The 17,369-nt window shown below is 45.7% G+C and overlaps 3 protein-coding genes across 4 annotated transcripts; 1 reads left to right on the top strand and 2 right to left on the bottom strand.

The window, feature by feature from the left end:
* Positions 1–652: 652 nt before the first annotated feature.
* ZBTB33 (zinc finger and BTB domain containing 33) lies at positions 653–10,479 on the bottom strand. Of its 2 annotated transcripts, none has more exons than XM_062613343.1 (2): positions 10,379–10,479; positions 653–5,569 (listed from the first exon to the last, which is right to left on the bottom strand). In XM_062613343.1, the coding sequence occupies exons 1-2, from the start codon at positions 10,404–10,406 to the stop codon at positions 3,537–3,539; spliced, it is 2,061 nt and encodes a 686-aa protein (XP_062469327.1). In that variant the 5' UTR covers positions 10,407–10,479; the 3' UTR covers positions 653–3,536. The 2 variants fall into 2 exon arrangements, with proteins under 2 accessions (XP_062469327.1, XP_062469328.1); XM_062613344.1 differs by lacking the exon at positions 10,379–10,479 and adding an exon at positions 6,342–6,663.
* Positions 10,390–15,407, top strand: NKAP (NFKB activating protein). Its single transcript, XM_062613352.1, has 9 exons — positions 10,390–10,790; positions 11,340–11,420; positions 11,833–11,906; positions 12,128–12,244; positions 12,978–13,020; positions 13,437–13,552; positions 13,687–13,762; positions 14,191–14,340; positions 15,029–15,407. The coding sequence occupies exons 1-9, from the start codon at positions 10,405–10,407 to the stop codon at positions 15,201–15,203; spliced, it is 1,218 nt and encodes a 405-aa protein (XP_062469336.1). The 5' UTR covers positions 10,390–10,404; the 3' UTR covers positions 15,204–15,407.
* Positions 15,408–15,686: 279 nt separating this feature from the next.
* On the bottom strand, positions 15,687–17,333 carry NDUFA1 (NADH:ubiquinone oxidoreductase subunit A1). Its single transcript, XM_062613358.1, has 3 exons — positions 17,138–17,333; positions 16,835–16,924; positions 15,687–16,591 (listed from the first exon to the last, which is right to left on the bottom strand). The coding sequence occupies exons 1-3, from the start codon at positions 17,237–17,239 to the stop codon at positions 16,571–16,573; spliced, it is 213 nt and encodes a 70-aa protein (XP_062469342.1). The 5' UTR covers positions 17,240–17,333; the 3' UTR covers positions 15,687–16,570.
* Positions 17,334–17,369: the final 36 nt, after the last annotated feature.

Below are 17,369 nucleotides of genomic sequence, written 5' to 3'. Positions count from 1 at the left end.
TGGGCCTTATTCTGTCCTGATGCTGTCAGCTGCTCTTTAATGTTAGCAAAAGTAGGTGGAAGCCCTGTGACAAGGAGATAAAGGTATATAAATAATCATTTGATATGTTACTTATTACATTGCATTCCTTACCTGTAATAAGATGTCTGCATAAAGTAACTACGTTTTCTGCACATTAGCCACAGTTCACCAACAATCTAACTCTTCCCAATCTGCAAGCCGGTAAGAGGAGCCCTAACCACGAGTTAGCTGAAATGCAGTTCACTGGTCACTGTATACATATGTATATATACATATATATATATATGAATGTACTATTTATGTTTTTCTTGATTTCTAGCTCATTTGCAATGACAGTATTACTGTTCTGAGGGTGTGTATCACCGCATTCAGCTTACAATATACAGTGGAGTTTTTCAGCTAATTTGCTTTCTTGGGAAGTGTTTTACCCCCCCAAAAAAAAAACAAAACCAAACCAACCAATCAAACCCCCCCAGCCAAACACAAAAAAATTTAAGCCTAAATAGAAACACCTCCCCTCCCACCACTGAGTTCCCTGCTATTCCTAAAGGAAGAAGAAGCTACAAACTACCATAATCTAACATGTTATGCTGTATAAATTGTCATTAAAAAGAAACATGCTATACCCATCTTTAGAATTAAAGGGGTTTTATTATTTTGCCATAGAAAGCTCTACGAACTAATATCAAGTTTTGATTAATGAAAAGAAAAAACAACTTTTAAAAGTATGTTAAGGAAAGACTGTACAACTATATACATTACAGATCTGGCAAAAACGACAAAATGATTTGTATGGAACAGTTCCTAGGTAATAGCTCCAGAATTTGATGTCCAGTGTATATAGTTGTCAGCTTCTGCATCTTTTTATAAGCTGCATGCCTTAAACAGTACAAAATAAATAAGCAGTCAATTGTTATCTCAATGTTTAATTCTTGTACTGGAATGCTATGGTATGAATCCCCAAAGAAACACACAGCGAGGATGCAACCACCACTATCATATTCTGCAGCAGACCGTTAATGTTTTTATTTGTATATAAATGACAGTGAGGTTTGTTACCATATTCTGTTCAATTTTTAAAATTTAATATAAATGCTTTTTTCAGATTCAATCTTTTTCTTTCATTACCCCAAAGCCAATTTCTTAATATTTACATACTTTTTTTCATAAAGTGGACGCTAAGTGTTTACAAAACAACCAACCAGAACAAATGTAAGTGCAATAGCCAGAAATCTAAACATGAAAGCTCATGGCCCCATAAAAGTTTTAAACAAATGGATTTAACATGTTTCCAAACCAATAAATACTGGAAAGTGAAATAAAAAAAAATGCTTTATATAATCTCTGGACTTTGGATATCAAAAATCACTTCCAAGGAAAACCGAAGACCCTGAGACACATGCAAGCACGAGTCTTCTAGCAAAAATAGTTACACAGCCCTAATTTTCCAGTTTTCCTCCAAAAAGAGACCTTTACTAGGCACAGTTTAAGGTTTTAAATGTATCAGCAGCAAATATTGATAGCTGTTACGTTTAGTTATTACTGAATGTACACTTTGCAACCTATGCTTAATTCCAGATGTATCATGTCAGTAACAAAAATAACATTGTCTTTATCTTGTCAAAAAGTTCAGGAAGTCTCCATAAAGCACACAGCCAGCTCCGTCAGAGCTACTTGTGCTAAAACAGGTAATCAGAACTTACATCTTGTGAGGACACTGCTGAAATACCATCTTGGGTAACATCCAACTTTCAGCATTTGAAAGCATACCCATTATATGCACCGGGGTCTGCAATATGATCTGGAAATAATCATGTATATCGTGCTCCTGGCCTACAAAACTTAAGCGCTGAGAATTACATGCATAAGGTAAACAATCCCCTTTCTCCCTTTGTTCCTCATACAGATTTCCGGTACCCTTTTTTTATAGCTCAAGTTGTATCTGAACCATTTACCATTTAAACATTATCCTGTCTAGAGTGCTACACACTAAAACCTTGATAAGATCAAGATGCTTACTTAAAACATGAAAAAGAAAAACCTCTAAGTGTAATTTAAGCAACAAAAGGTTACGATAACTAGTACTATGCACAACAATCCTGTCATCTCTAGAACTTGAGCAGTTTTCATATTACCATTTACAAAAATACCACAAATCACTAAATCTGAAATGCTAAACTATGACTCCAGTAAATAGCTGTTTGTTTTTCTCAGATGGACTACTTCCTGTTCAAGCTGGACATCTAATTTATCTTCTGAGTGCTTAATTGGACCAATTGCACGGAGAAAAAAGAAAAAGGACAATACAATAAACCCCAAACTGAGAGTATGTGACAAGTAGGCAACTGCAGAGAAATGATACTTTGGATTACAGTGGACAGAGGGTATTCTTTGACTGTTTAGTCCTCATGCTTCCACACCATATAAATGGGGTGAAGAAAAGAATCCAAATCCCTGTTTCACTTAAAAGACCTACCCAAATGGGCACAGGAGACCCTCAGCTGTCTCAGTACTAAAACTGACACAACACTTACATTATTTCATAGTTTTGAGAAGTAAATTTCAAAGCCTTCAGCTAAATTAAAAAAAAAAGTATTACTGTTTTTTTTAATACCAGACTGATGTCACTCTTCTTGAAGAGCAAAAAAAGGAACAGTGCTTTATTCCAAATGACTGGCATCTTTTGAAAACCTAACATTACTCAAGATTTAAAAAGGCAAAATTATCTCCTTCTGAAGTGTTTTAAGCTCCTTCACTATTGAGCTTTGTGGGCATTTCAGGTTTTTTTCCCATTGCAAAGAGTAAAATGTAACAGTCCAGACACTGCTCACCATGCTGCCAAGTATGTATAAAGTTTGTTAAAGTTAGCCCTAGCTGAGTATCTCTCAAGAGCCAAGACTATTTGCATGAAGACAGATGATTCATAGTGCTCATAAAAGTAAACTAAGATTCTATCTCAAAAATATACTACTCCAAACTATTGGATCAGTTATTTTGGACCCCTGCAGTAATGCATTGTTCACAAAAATAAATATGAGTTGTGGGATTTCTTTTTAAAATGGTTCCACATTCAAGAGACTATGATGAAAAGTCTTACTCTTTTCTTGGTTAACATCTCAACAGAATTCAGCATTAAAGTGCCAACATGAAAGAAAGGGTTTACACAGTAAGCATGGGTACTATTACTTCAGAAGAAGGACTCTGAGCTCTTTTGAAGAAATTGTACCTTTTCACACTACAAATCCCCACGACTGGATAAAAATTAACATATCAGAAAAAAACTGCCAGCTCCTTGGAAATTTATCACTCTCTACAGAAGGAAACTTTCAGGTAAATTGCTTCCACAAATCACTTGCAGCTACTAATGATCCATCTAAGTTCTACCATTAGATTACTTGGTAGAAGAAATTAACTTGTTTTCACTTTAACATTTGATTTACAGCAATTTTAACAGTTCATGTAATACAAGTGCAGGTATTTCCGCACTGAATCGTTTCTCCAGCATTTGATGTATTTCAGTAGGATTCTGGTATAACAAACTCAAACTCAGTACTTCCCTCTGATTGATTCTGTTTAAAAATTGCTTCATTTGCCTGTGGAACAAAAATGTCATCCCAGGTAATTTGTCTGGCTGGAGGGTTAGATGGTGTTCCTTCAGTGCCGTCCTTCCCTGAGCCAACCCGATAAACAATTCCACCCTCGTTTATTACTGGTATATTGCTGGAGCGATCACTAATGTATGCGTACTGTCTGATCTGCAGCGACCTGCAAGGATGCAATCGATAAAGCTTGTTATCTCCAGAAGGGTCTTGGCTATGAACTGATCTTATGTGGGAGGCCATAACTTGGTAGTTGATGAAGGATTTGCCACATGTCAAGCACTGGTACCTTCGCTCACCCGTATGGTGGATTTCATGCTTCGTACGGTATTCTGCAAGAGGAAAGACTTTGTGACAGTATCGACACGGATACTTCTTCTCCCAGGAATGAACATTAAAATGTCTCCGTAAACTCGTCAGACATGCATATGATCTCTCACACACAATACAAATGTAGTAGACTCTTCCATCCACTATGAGCTCGTAATGGTCATCGTGCTTTACTTTCATGCGTTTCCTGTTTGAAGAGTCACCACCAGATGTTCTAGGTTTCTCATCGGGCTTGGCTTTGCTTTCCTCGGAATCACCCTTTACAGGAATGACGATGTCATATGTATCCTCACCAATATTTGCATAAACCTTACAGCCAGTGGATAAGCCTTCTATTTCAGTTGCTGTATCTAATGTTATGATTTTCTGCCCTTCTGCCGCATGCTTTGATGCTACACCTGAATTGAATTCCTTGTTTTTTCCAGCAAGGACATCTGAGATTTTTATTTTAATTTCTCCAGGTTTAGAAGATGTCTCTTGTGAAACCTGTTTTTTCTGTACACCTGATCCTTCAGCAGTTGCTGCCTTAGGAACAGAAGGCTGCTGAACCAAAGAGCTACTGCTGACCGAACCAGGACTAGAGGAGCTAATGACATCGACATCATCTTCAACAACCACTTCATCATCAACAGCAGTTGTTTCCGCTTTAGTTGAGGAGCCATTATCAGGTGGCTGCTGGTTCTCCTCAACTAAATTAATTGTGGGGAGCACATGTGTCTGATGCGAGGAGCTGGCACTGAGTGCTGCGTTCAGAAGAGGCTTATTTAGCACAATGATATTAGGAGTCAAATGTTGTGGTGCTGCAGAGACAAGTGATTCGGCACTTGACTGTGTTTGGTTTGGGCTCAGCTGACTGGCAGATGAAGCAAGTTTTTGAGCTGCTGTGGTGCTCATCAAATAGGGAGAGCCACCACTGCCACATGAATTTGGGTCAGAAACTCCAGCTGGACTTGGGCAAGGCTGGTTCTGGGTTGCAGCATTTTTATCTTTAGTACATTCTTTTGGAGGAACAATCTCAGAGCAAAAAATTACATCATCATCCTCATCATCTGAATCACTCACTGTAATTTTTGTAGTCTCATATTCTATGCCACGTAAAGAGAATGACTGTGTTATAACCGGCATCCCATCTGTTACCTCTTGACTCTCTGGCCTTATTACAGGTACTTGTGTTTCAGCATCTTTTTGTCCTGGATTAGAAGATGATGTTTCTGAAGCACCATCTTTGACCTCACTTGTAATGATTTTTCCTTCAGACGGAGGTATGCCCAGCTCAGCTATGAATTTAACACCCAGCTGCTGCCCTGACTTAATCAGTTCATCGAGCAAATCGGATCGAATGCTGATTATTTTGGAACTATAAATATAGTTTAGAATTTCTGCAAAGATTTCTGCTCTTACAAAGCTCAGTTCAACCACCTGCCCAGCCACTGGGAAAAGCTGGTGAAAGTAAGTGCTTGAGGCTGAAAGGATGTTCCTATGGGCTCGAAATTTCCGGTCCTCCACAATGACAGTAACATCACAAAAAAGTCCGTGGCCACGTTGTTCATTCAAAGACTGGAGGAGCACACTGGAATACTGTGCGTCTGTTGCTGAAATCAGTTTTTTCCCCTCCATTCCTACAAAGAGAAAGTAAAAGGCATCAAACCACTGAAAACAGAGGTTTACGGTTTTAACTGCATGGCAAAGGTCCGACATTTACTGTTTATTCATCCCTTTGAAAACCAAACACGAATCTGACATCCTATTCACAGGCTTATATGGTATATATAGAACTCTCTAAATTTGTTTCTTTTTATTTGTCCCTTCACCTTCTACACAAGGTACGTGCAATTCTGAGTATACCCTCTGCTCTTACAAGGCGACGAGAAGACAAACAACTGCGTATCTGATTCAAGAGCAAACACGGTAAATTTGAAAACCAAGAAGACGCAAGATTCAGGTCCCTTGAAAGACTTTAAACATGATTAGAGAATTATTTTTAATTGTGAGAATATTCCATAAATAGTTATGAGAAAACCTGGTAACATCCACATTATTTACAGGCCAGACAGCAAAATCTGTGCATCAATACACTACCAGTCAACAAAGATTAATGAAAATGCTACTGACACTTCTCCCTTTTTTCCCCAGAAAAATAAACTTCTGTTTTTATGCCTCCTCACAGGTTTGCAAGGTTGCTTTGTGTTTGAAACCGAGACACTGTGGCAGCACGGTAACAAAACAACATTCACGTACACGAACGGTGAGTTCAGAGCTGTCAGTCCTCGATTTTACTCGTTAAACTTTATTTCTGTGCGCCTGAAGTAGGTGAGATGAGGAGGCCGAGCCCACCCCCGCCGCCAGACCTCGCTCCCCCGGCCCTCCCCCGCTGCCCCCGGTGAACTTTACCATGCAAACCAGCGTTTCGAGCTAGAGATGCCACCGCCGCGGAACGCGTTTCGCGGGCCACGCCGCGGGCTCCCGCGGGAGCAGCGGCGTCGGCGGCGCTTACAGGCGGCGGGCCCCGAGAACTGACGGGCGGCCCCTCCACCGCCTCCGTTCGGACAGGCCGTGCCCGCCGCCGCCGCTTCCTGCTCCGGGAGAGGCGAGCGGAGGGCCCGCCCGTTCCGGCGGCGGGGAGGGGGAGAGCAGGGCCGCACCGCGGCGCGCAGGAGGAAGACCAGGATCCACGTTACCTGCGCTGCGGCCGGCAGCTCCCACCGCGCGCAACAGCCACGGCCCCCGTTGCTGCTCTTCCACCGCCCCGCTGCGCGGCCGCCAGAGAGCGCTGCAGCTCTGCCCTCCCCCGCGGGCCGCCGTGCTCCGCCCGAGCGCGCTCGTCACGCCCCGGTGCGCCCCGATCCGAGCGGCCTCGGGAGCCTTCGAGCGCGCTCGGGACCGGAGGGCGGGGCGGGGCGGGGCGGGGCTGTGACCGCCGCAAGCAGGGGCTCCGGCCGCGCTGCCCGGGGGGTGCCGTGCCCCTGCTGGGGGTGGCTCCCCCGGCCCGGCCTCCAGCCCAGCGGGCGGGCTGAGGTGGGCGGTGGCTGGCAGGAGCCTCCGGCCCCGCGGCTTCTCCCGCCCCTTGGTGTCGAGAGCCGGTTACAGGCCACAAGACCCCGTGCCTGGGCAGCTGAGAGGGAAGGCTCCCGCCCCGCCGGTCCCCGGCGCTGCTCTGCAGGAGGCCTTGGGCAGCCGAGAGCCGAACACACGGGCCTCACTTCGGCCTTGACAATCCTTGCCTGGCTCCCAGCGCTCCCCTCGCCCCAGGGGAGGCCCGAAGTAGCCCCCCCAACACCTGCCTTACCTCTGGCCGTGTTGGATAAGGCTGGGGAGCTGTGCTGGCAGCGGGTTATTTACCACTGCGGCTCAGTTCCTTCCCGGGGGAAGGAATCAGGCTGAGCGCTGCTCTGCCAACCACTGATGCAGCTGGCACCCTGGCCTGACAATGTAACCCAAACCCGAGCACCCAGGCTCATGCTGCAGGAGCATCCGTTCTGTATTCTGTGCACCATGGTGGCACTGATCAGGCTCCACTGTGCAGTCCCTTGACAAAATGCAGCTCTCGGCACATCAACAGTCAGCAAAGTGACATACCCACAATGCGGGCTCTCAGAACTGTCACTGCTCCTGAACGCTCAAAGAGCACCAAAATCATAAAAGATATTTTTCATCTTCAGTTACTAATCTTTTCTTTTCTTTTTTCCCTATGGATTTTATGACTTGAACCACAGGAGTTTGTGATTTTTCTCATGATTCAAAACCCTTGCCAAGAACAACTGTCCTCCTGTCAAGTTCAACCAGAAATATTAACAGGCCACAGTCAGTGCCACAAACGACTGCAATGCCTCACTGCACGTTTCAGCAGCAAAATGGTCCTGCCTGGGTTTATGCACCCTGCCAGCAAGAAAATCACCTGCCATGCTCCCTGTATTGTATAGCTAGTAGCAGAAGTGCCTTTTTGAAGCCAGCCTTCAGATCTGAAATGTTACAAAGCTGTTTTCTCCTTATTTATAGGTTTCCTAGAGAGTTGAGTAGAAAATAATAAATAATAGAAAATAATAACTGAGGAAAAGATTGGCTTTTCTTCCTCATGCAACCCTTCAATTCAGTTTTTCTCCTTTGATACAGGTTCTCAGACATCTTTACGCAGGGGGTTATATTAAATGAGAATAACATTTATTTAATTCTTAATGTATAATATTCACCTTGTCACAGACAGGACAGAGCTAATGCTTTACTGAAGCTGCAACTCAGTCCCACTGCACCTGAACACAGAATGTCAATGCAAATATTTTTTTGTCTACCATGCACCTCTTAGTTTTGGGTTTGTTTGGGTTTTTTTCCCCTTTTATTTTTACGTAAGGCTAGAAAGTGTTTGGTGAGCTGACTCACGTAACAAATTAAAAGATAGTGACAAATTGAACCATTTTATCTAAGATATTGAGGAGAAATGTCTAGAACCTGGGTAATGTCCTTGGAACTGAGAAAATTGAGACAGAGTAGCAACTTCTATTTTGATGCATAGAAGTGATCCTCTGGGATGGAGGCTCTGAAAATACAAAGCACAACTTTAAAGACTTGCAGAATCACGTGTAGGTTTCTGTGAGAAGACAAACCCCCATTGCAACACAGTGACAAGTTTTGAGTAATTTGAAGATCTCGCTTTTTAAAATGCAGTTTGTGGGAACAGATTCTTTAAAAGACAACTCTGAGAAAAAGCAGCATCTTCTGCCAAGAAAAATGTGTTTTACACTGAAATAAATTAAACTTGGTAAACAGAATAGTGAATTTCCCCTTATGGCCTGCAGCGAAACCAAAATTAAGGTAAGACTATTTTTAGGGACAGAAATACCATTCCACTGTGGAATTTCAAACAAAACATCCCTGCTTCTGAAAGGACTCTCAAAATATTAATTTCTACCATTCATGTATCAAAGAATTTTCAGAGTATTTTTCCTGTCAATCTCATTATCTATAAAACCTCATATACCTGAATTTAAAGTCCAGTGATACTTTTTATTGATATCAGTACTTGTAGATGCTGTTGTTACATACTGTATATATGTGCATTGTACAGCCTATGTAGAAAAATACTTCTGATCACTTTCCTACGTGAAGTAACAGAGGTGCAGAGTGCTCCTGAGAAGTTTCAGTCACCGTCTTGCCAATGCAGGCCCTGGGTGCCAACGTGCAAGGCCAGACCACAGGAGCTGCCCAAGCTGCTGTATCCAGCTGTGACAAGCACTGCAGTGCTCAGCACCACCAACCCCCCCCCCCACACACACACACTGCTCTCCTCTCAGCCCCAAAACCCAGGCTCCAGCACACAGCACTCTGCCACCAGCCACATTTCAGGGTCTTCCACCCCTTTTCTGCTCCAAGTCCTGGCTGTGGGAGATCCCAGGGGAAAAGCGAGGGAGGGCTACATGCCTCAAAGGCCTCAGGGTGCATTTACCTGCCACACAGACAGGTCCCCACATTACATGTCTGGCTCAGCAGCTTCCATCCCTCTCATGAGTCGCTGCCATGACCTCCTGTAACCAGTGCTGGGAGCACATAATGACTCGGACTTCCTCCTGGGGACATCTGATCACACCACATGGGTAAACAAGCTTGGGCAATCTGTGAGGAGAGCGTGGCTATGGACAGCAGTCTTAGGATCACTCTGGGTTTCAAGTTCTTCCCGAGACTGGAAGCTCAGGGAGACAAAGTCACTGAGCCTTAATGCATGCAGTATGGATTCAGCCGCTGCAGGCTTCCGGCTGTCTCATTCAAATGACTCGGCTGCCGATCAAAACAACAGCCTTTTAAAAGACAGCCTTGTCCAGTTTAATTGGACAAGCCGTAATCCCCGATACTCAAAACAGAGGAGACACCAGGCCGTCCTCAGCCAGACACAGGGTACAGTAACACCGAACACATACACAAACCCCTGCTAATATCGTTATGTGCCTATTCCTCGCAGGAGCCCACCAGCGTAACGCCGCGTTCCAGGGCAGAGCAGGAGCAACTTGTTTTTCCCAAAGAGCACCGCCGGAAGGTGCTCAAACCTGGCACCTGCGGGGAAGGGCGCGCACAGAGGAGGGACAGAGAGCGGCCTCCCGGAACTCCTGATTTGTACCATTTTCTCCCCAAACCGCGGCTGTTCCGGGCGCTCCTCACATGCTGCCACCGGCGGCCACAACCGCAACGGGCCGGTCTGGGCAGTGCCCTGTTGATATATCTTCAAACACCGGCCGTGAAGGCTCCGGGCGGCGCTGGGGCCCGGTGCAAGGGGAAAAGGGAAGTCCCGGCGCCCGCAGCCCTGCGGGTTCCGGGGACTCCCCATCTTGCCCTCGGCGGCGGGGCCGTGAGCTGTCCGCCGGGCAGTACTGCTCCCGGGCAGCCCTGGACAGCTCCCGGCCTGCACCGCCGCCACCCCTACCCCGCCGCCCGCTCCGCCGTACCTGGCGCCGCCTCTTCCCGCACGTCCATGCTGTCGGGCAGCCCCGCAGCACAAAGCGAGCCGCCACCGGGAGCGCCGCGGAGCTCTCCCGCTTCCGCCCCGCCCAGCCGGGAGGGCGCCGGAAGCCGCGCGCCGCCCGGAAGTGTGTCGTTGGCCGAGGCCGCCATGGCGCCGGCGTCGCGGTCCCGCAGCCCCCCCGCCGCCAGCCCCGAGCGCCGCGGCCGTCGGTCGCGCTCCCGCTCCCGCGAGCGCAACGGGCTGAAACGGCCGAACCACCGGCGGAGCCGCAGCTGGTCCCGCTCCCGCGAGCGCACCCCCGGCGGGCCGCGCGCAGCCGCGCACCACGGCTACTACCACGGCAAGGCCTGGCCCGAGTACTACGAGAAGGAGAAGGAGGAGATCCTGCGGCAGAGGTGAGCGCCGCTCCAGAGGCTCCTCCCGTTTGTGTACGGTCCCTTCGCGGCCTGGCGGGGCTTCGGCCCCTTCGGCCTGTCCTTGCGGCGGCCCTTGGGTGTGCCTTGTATGCGCTTTAGGTGCTTTGAGTGGTTAGAAACGGCAACAGAACATCAGGCTTAAAGCGTTGACGTGCCGGGTGTAGCACTTTCATAGCTGCCTTCCAGGCAGTTGACCTGGGTTCGGTTCCCGGCCAAAGCACCACAAGGGTACCAGCCCTGTCCCAGTCCTTTTTGATTAGTTTTCTGACATTTTAATGATAACCTCACATGAAAAAGCCTCTAGAGCTTCACTAGCTCTGTTCTCTATTCTTTCTCAGTTCTGAGATGGCAGTGAAAGGGTTTGAAAGCTTTAGAGCTTTTCTAGAATAGCTGGGCTTTTGAAGGGTCGGGCTCGGTTAGTGCTTGGATGGGAGACCGCCTGGGAATCCTGGGTGCTGTAGGCTTTTATCACCCTGAAAATGCCCGATCTCGTCTGATCTTGGTCAGTGAAGGCATTCTCCATTGCAGGAGACTCAACGAAAGAGAGAGGATTGGAGAACTGGGGGCACCCGAAGTCTGGGGACTGTCACCAAAGGTTCCTGACCCTGAGTAAGATGTATTCTTTCTTCTTTTCCTCTGTTTTTTATGATATTGATTATATGTCAGTTCAGTTTACAAAAATGTCTTATTCCTCCACTAGTCCTTTTTAGTTCATGTGAGTCACTTCATTTCTGAACCATCATAATGAAATTATTACTTCCTCTTCCCCAGCTTCTGTTATTTTCCCAGAAATAATTCCCCAGTTAATTCCAACTGCCAGTTTTGCAAGACATGATTTATTGTAGGTCAGGCAACCTTTGTGTTGTGGGTCTGAAACCAATTCCTGTGGTGTAAATCAGCTGTATTTGCTCTATTGCCAGCACTGACTCAAAATCTGCAACTGTGTGTTTGGCCATGTGTACATTTGATCTTGAATCCTGCACAACAGACTGTAAATAGCCAACTTCTTATTTTCATTCAGTTCTGATGAGCATACACCGGTAGAAGACGAAGAGGCAAAATCTAAGAGTAGTTCTTCAGATTCCAGTTCGGAAGGTATTTTGTTTTGCTTACACAGCTTGTTTTGAAAATGGGAAGCTGATGAAGTCTAGAATCTCTTGCTTGCAAGAGGTTCACCAACTTGGATAGGTGGAAGTGAATGTGGTGGGCTCCAGTTTGAAGGAGAGTGTTGCATTCGGAAGATTGAGACTTGTATGGAGCTAGATGAACTTTGTCTGCTCCCTAATTATTGAGGTTACCTTTTAAAAACCTTCTAGAGGAAAAAAAGAAAAAGAAGAAGAAAAGGAAGAAGAAAAAGCGGAAGGGATCCAAAAGAAAACGCAGAAAACATTCTGAGGACAGCGACAGCGAGTCAGAGTCTGAGGACTCCAGTGGTAAGAAGAGAGGGTTTCAGCTAATGCATGTGGTGTGAGAGCTCTTCTGCTGCTCCTCTGAATGCGAAGTGACACTTCTGGCTTTTGTTGCACACTTAAAATGTTCGGAAATTACAGAGCTGCACCACCAATCTGGTATTCTTTCATCATCTTGCTGGGTTTGCAGTGCATTTTCCTTGAGTGCTTGTGGTCTGGCCTTAGGAAATAGGATTTCTGAATTTCCTAGAATGGTTTGGGTTAGAAGGGGTCTTAAGGATCATCTAGTTCTACCTCCCTGCCATGGACAGGGACATCTTCCACTAGAGCAGGTTGCTCCAAGCCCTGTCCAACCTGGCCTTGAACACTGACAGGGATGGGGCAGCCACAGCTTCTCTGGGCAACCTCTGCCAGGGCCTCACCACTCTCATAATGAAGAATTTCTTCCCAATTTCTAATCTATATCTCCTCTCTTTCAGTTTAAAGCCATTCCCCCTGGCACTACCTGCCCTTGTAAAATTTAGCACCCATTGGGCACCCCATGCCAGAAATATGTTTGATATGTTCTCATATCAAACAATATTGCAGGTAGCTCTCTACTTGTACTTCTGCAGTATTACTTGGTACCTGAGCAAATCATGTCTGAGCAGCTGTGTACTAAGGCATTCTGGTGGAGGTGGTTATTCACAGTGCAGTAAACTACTTAGTTATTGCTAATCATCTCTTTTTGATAATATACATGCTTTCTTTTTTTCAGATGAAGATAGAAAGAAAAGCAGGAAGAAGAAAAAGAACAGAAAGTAAGTTTCCAGGTGGTTGTGTGTAATTCTACCTGCTTTTGGCCAGAGGGCAGTGCCACTTGCATAGCAGATAGTGAGGAAGGCTCAGTGAGCATTCTTGTTAGGGCTGTAAATGCTGTTGAGTAATCTTAATTTGATGGATTTTCTTTAAATCTGCAGAACCACACAGCAGAGGACTCACTGCAAGCATAGGGAGCAACTTTCTAACACTATATGACATGTGTAACAGTGTATATGTTGTCTTTGTTTTGCTGTAAGGCATTTTCTTCTATGAAACAACAACGATCTGCATGCAGACAAGCCAGGTCTTCCCCCCAAACTTGCGTTAAGAAACTGGTGACTTGAATATGATTCCAAGCACTTTATTTCATCTTAGATTTTGGGAAATAACATGTCTGGTTTTGACTTTATCACAGGAAGAAGTACAAGAAAAAGAAAAATAAGAAGAGCAGGAAGGAATCCAGTGATTCCAGTAGTGAAGATTCTGATGAAGAAATGTTTCAAGGGGAAGATCTCTGGATTGAGAGATCAAGTAGGTTCACCTGGCTTTAAACTTGCATCAAAGCTTCTTAGTTTCCTTTTGTGACTTTTGTTAGGTGTCGTTGTTCTGATAACAAAAAAACAAAAGGCATAGTATTAATCTTCCTCATTATTTGATTGTTGCAGAAAATATGGAAGCTGATAGCTTGATTGGACCAGAAGCTCCCAAAACTCATGCATCTCAGGATGATAGGCCTTTGAAGTGAGTAGCCAGCTCTTAACAGTATTTTGATCAAATCGACTGAATGAAACCTGAAGGTTACTCTTCAAAAGGGCTGTTCTAAGAGCCTGGTATGCATCAGAGAGAAACGCAGTGCCAGAAACTCACAGGCACAAGTAGCAGTGGTGCATGCCTTTGTGCTGACCTAAATCCAGGTAGAAGAGTCTGGTTTATGCTTTTTAGCCTTGATTCCTAGGAAATCAATTTTAAGATGCCTTTATGCTAATGCTCTGCAGTATTGTGAGTTTACAGTGTCTTTATTACTGTTTAATCAGAATGTATTAATTTAAGAATTTCTTGCTAATGTTAGCCATAAGGAAAAACAGGCCAGTTAATGGGAAAGAAGCTGGATGTTTAGCTCCTTCTCTCTCTATTAGAGACTGAAATCAGTACTTACTTTTTTTTTTAAGCTATGGACATGCCCTCTTGCCCGGTGAAGGTGCCGCAATGGCAGAATATGTAAAAGCAGGAAAACGTATACCCCGGAGAGGTGAAATCGGCTTGACCAGTGAAGAGATTGCGTCGTTTGAGAGCTCTGGTTATGTCATGAGTGGCAGCAGGTATTGTTTTGATGATGATAATGGTTCGGTGGGATTTTAAAGAGCTGCTTCTGCTGCTAACTGGTTAGAAGACTGCTTCCAAGCTCAGGTTGAAAGCATGGAAGAGAAGGTGCTCTGTGTGCTTGCAGTAATCTACACTAAACTCGATCTTGCTATAGATAGATGATATATCTATTCAACTTGGTTTTGGAAGAACACTTCCTCTTCAAGAGCAAAAATTCTTTCTAGCTAATTACAGATAATTACACTTTCTAGGTGAGTACACTTGTAATTATCTTAGTTTTCAAATGAGGAGACTCTAGTGTCAGGTGGCTCAAAGGCAGTGTGTTTGCACAGCAGTGGTGATGCGCTGGCTCTTCAGTAGGAGAATAATTCAAGGGTGAGAGGTTGGCTGTGCTTTTTTCTCTGAGTCCAACAGGAATTTCCTTTAAATTTTGATAAGGCAGCAGCTGACACCCTTGGGGTAGGTTGGGCTTTCTGGCTGACTGCCTGAGAGCAGCCACCACCAGAAGTCAGTTTCTTGCTCTGCCATGCTCCTTCACGGGAAGGCTTGTGTGCAGTTTGGATGCTCTAGTGTAGGTATTTTTATAAGCCACTCAGAACATTCAGCCCAGTTGAGGGATGTAAATCGTGATGGGGCATTACTTCCCTCTGTTCATGCTGAAGTACACAATGTTCTCCTCTGCAGACATCGCCGAATGGAAGCTGTGCGTCTGCGTAAAGAGAACCAGATTTACAGTGCAGATGAGAAGAGAGCTCTGGCATCCTTCAACCAGGAGGAGAGGAGAAAACGAGAGAATAAGATCCTTGCAAGCTTCCGAGAGATGGTCTATAGAAAGACTAAAGGCAAAGAGGAAAAATAATTCTCCATTTGGACTGGACACCACAGGTTCTACCAAGCAGCAGCTGACCTGTTCCAGTTGTGACTTGACAAAAAACCTTCAGTGCTGCAGTGCTTTTCACCCAACAGGGTCAAGCCTCAGGAGTGGATTCCTTGGATCAAGGAAAGAGTTGCTTTTGTCAGATTTTCTTGGATGGTTTGCTCTCCATTCACAAGGAATGCCTGTAAAATGAAAGGCTACAAAAGGCAGGGAAGGCAGGAACAGGCAGGGAAGATGAAAGGTGCAATGTTCTGAGCTCACTTTGAATCAGACAAGCAGAAGGATTCTATAGGAGGGCTTTTTTACCTAATGCTGATAAGTGAGATTTTCCATTTGTTTTGATTAAGCATAGAATAATTTAGGTTGCAAAAGACCTTTAACAAGCTACTGGAAACAGTAGCAAAAATGAAGGAATTCCTAAGTTCCTGTTTAAGATCTAAGTCTCTCCACTTGATCTAGGTCTGGTTTTGTTTTTTTTAACTCAACACAATTTTGTTTAGTTTGTGGTTCAAACTAGACTTGTAAATAGAAATGAGTTTGTAATTTAATACAGATGGGCTTCAGTTACTTTAAAGCAAGCAGATTGCAACTTGGTGTCTTAGGTGTATTACATAACCATGGAGGCCTGCGGTGAAGAACTAAGTTGCTTGCTTCTTTTTCTCCTATGTCATACATAGGTATCGGGAGCAGTAGGTGCAGTGATTGGAACCCCTGGATGTACACAGGTGGTAACAAGGATGTATCTTTCAATTTATTTGAAATTCCTTTGTTTATGGAAGTGTCTATAGTAAAATCCTATTTTAATTTCTCTGCTATTTTAATTTGGTCTGGTTTAGCAGTATTATATGCATTTCTTTAAACTGTACTTGGAGGCTTACTCTGGATAGTGCTTCTGTGATTCAACTGCATATTTCCAAACATATGCCCTGAGCCGCCTTTTTCTCAGATGCTTTTAAAACCAAAGTGTTTTCTAGATGGTTGTTTTGTTCACCTAAATCTCTGTGTTGTACTTCTGGCAGCAGAGAGATGTCCTGTATGTTTGTATAAAGAAAATAAAAGTCCTGTAATGTCTGGCCTGGAGTTCTGCAGGTGTGTGCAAACAGCAAGTCCAGCCCACCTGGCTTCCTCCTGTTTACACTCTGTTCTGTCCTGCTGTACCCATCCATTCTTATATATTCTCTCCTCTGTCCAGCTGAGGAGGGGACTGACAGAGCAGCTTTGGTGGCATCTGGCACCCAGGTGGGGTCACCATACAAGAGCAGCAGATGCAAGGTTTGTATACATGTATGTCTTTATTAGAGTTAAATCATTTTATATAGGTAAGGGGATTCTTCAGAAGAGCCATCACCTTAGTCTATGTTCTCCAGACCCTGAAAAAGAAACAGTATCATTTGTATGTGCACCATTATTATCCCTAATTTGCAGAAGGGCATAGCTGAAAATGCAGGTTTTGTCAAAAAATAATTAAGAACATGACTAAGAAAACGTAGATGCCCCCGGCAGGCTGCAGAGTAAGTTCCCATAGCCTTGAGCAACCAGGGTCCAGCTCAGAGCCCAGCACAGGGCTTCTGCTCCCCTCCCACTGCTGCCTGCCCACCGCCCCCAGCACCTGCCTTGGACACGTAGTACTTGTTGACCCCCGACACCCGCCTGTCTCTCTCCATCAGCGCCCACTGGTAGGGATAACGGGCGATCCTCTTCTCCTGCAGGCGAGAACAGCGCTGCCTGTACGGCCCCGGGGGAGCGGCTCCCAGGGAATCTCAAGGGAAGGGGCCACGGGAGGGAAGAGATCCCAGGAGGAAAAGGTGTGGGGAAGGAAGCCCCGGCGGAAGCGCAGCCCCAGTATCTCGACCCACGGACGGGGCCGCCGGGGAAAGGGGAGGGAAGACGGCCCAGTGTCCTCCCCCCACACTGACCTTGCCGCCGTTACTCCAGCGGTGCATGTAGATGGTGGAGAGGCCGGGGATGGCGAGGCAGACGCCCATGATGGCCATGCCGGGCAGGATCTCGTACCACATCCCGCCGGTGCCGTGCTGCGGTGCCCCCCTCTCGCCCCGCCGACCGGCCTCCCTGCGAGCGCTCCCAGCTAACCCCGCGCCGCCGTCACTACGCAGACACGCCGGGAGCCGTAGCGCGGCGGGGCCGCGC

The sequence above is a fragment of the Pezoporus occidentalis genome, unplaced genomic scaffold (genome assembly GCF_034315485.1).
Source record: "Pezoporus occidentalis ecotype Australia unplaced genomic scaffold, CSIRO_AGI_Poc_V1 ctg165, whole genome shotgun sequence".
Classification (NCBI taxonomy): domain Eukaryota; kingdom Metazoa; phylum Chordata; class Aves; order Psittaciformes; family Psittacidae; genus Pezoporus; species Pezoporus occidentalis.
Note: the sequence above shows the minus strand (reverse complement) of the source record. Positions and strands in the feature narration are given on the sequence as shown.

What these genes read in the sequence shown, in the direction of transcription:
- ZBTB33 (XM_062613343.1), bottom strand. Translation starts at nt 10,406, where the DNA reads ATGGACGTGCGGGAAGAGGCGGCGCCAG. An exon ending in GCGGGAAGAGGCGGCGCCAG is followed by an intron (nt 5,570 to 10,378) that starts GTACGGCGGAGC and finishes TTCTCTTTGTAG; the next exon opens with GAATGGAGGGGAAAAAACTG.
- NKAP (XM_062613352.1), top strand. Translation starts at nt 10,405, where the DNA reads ATGCTGTCGGGCAGCCCCGCAGCACAAAGCGAGCCGCCACCGGGAGCG. An exon ending in TCTCTGGATTGAGAGATCAA is followed by an intron (nt 13,553 to 13,686) that starts GTAGGTTCACCT and finishes TGATTGTTGCAG; the next exon opens with AAAATATGGAAGCTGATAGC. An exon ending in TATGTCATGAGTGGCAGCAG is followed by an intron (nt 14,341 to 15,028) that starts GTATTGTTTTGA and finishes TCTCCTCTGCAG; the next exon opens with ACATCGCCGAATGGAAGCTG.
- NDUFA1 (XM_062613358.1), bottom strand. Translation starts at nt 17,239, where the DNA reads ATGTGGTACGAGATCCTGCCCGGCATGGCCATCATGGGCGTCTGCCTC. An exon ending in GCTGGAGTAACGGCGGCAAG is followed by an intron (nt 16,925 to 17,137) that starts GTCAGTGTGGGG and finishes TCTCGCCTGCAG; the next exon opens with GAGAAGAGGATCGCCCGTTA. An exon ending in ACAAGTACTACGTGTCCAAG is followed by an intron (nt 16,592 to 16,834) that starts GCAGGTGCTGGG and finishes TTTCTTTTTCAG; the next exon opens with GGTCTGGAGAACATAGACTA.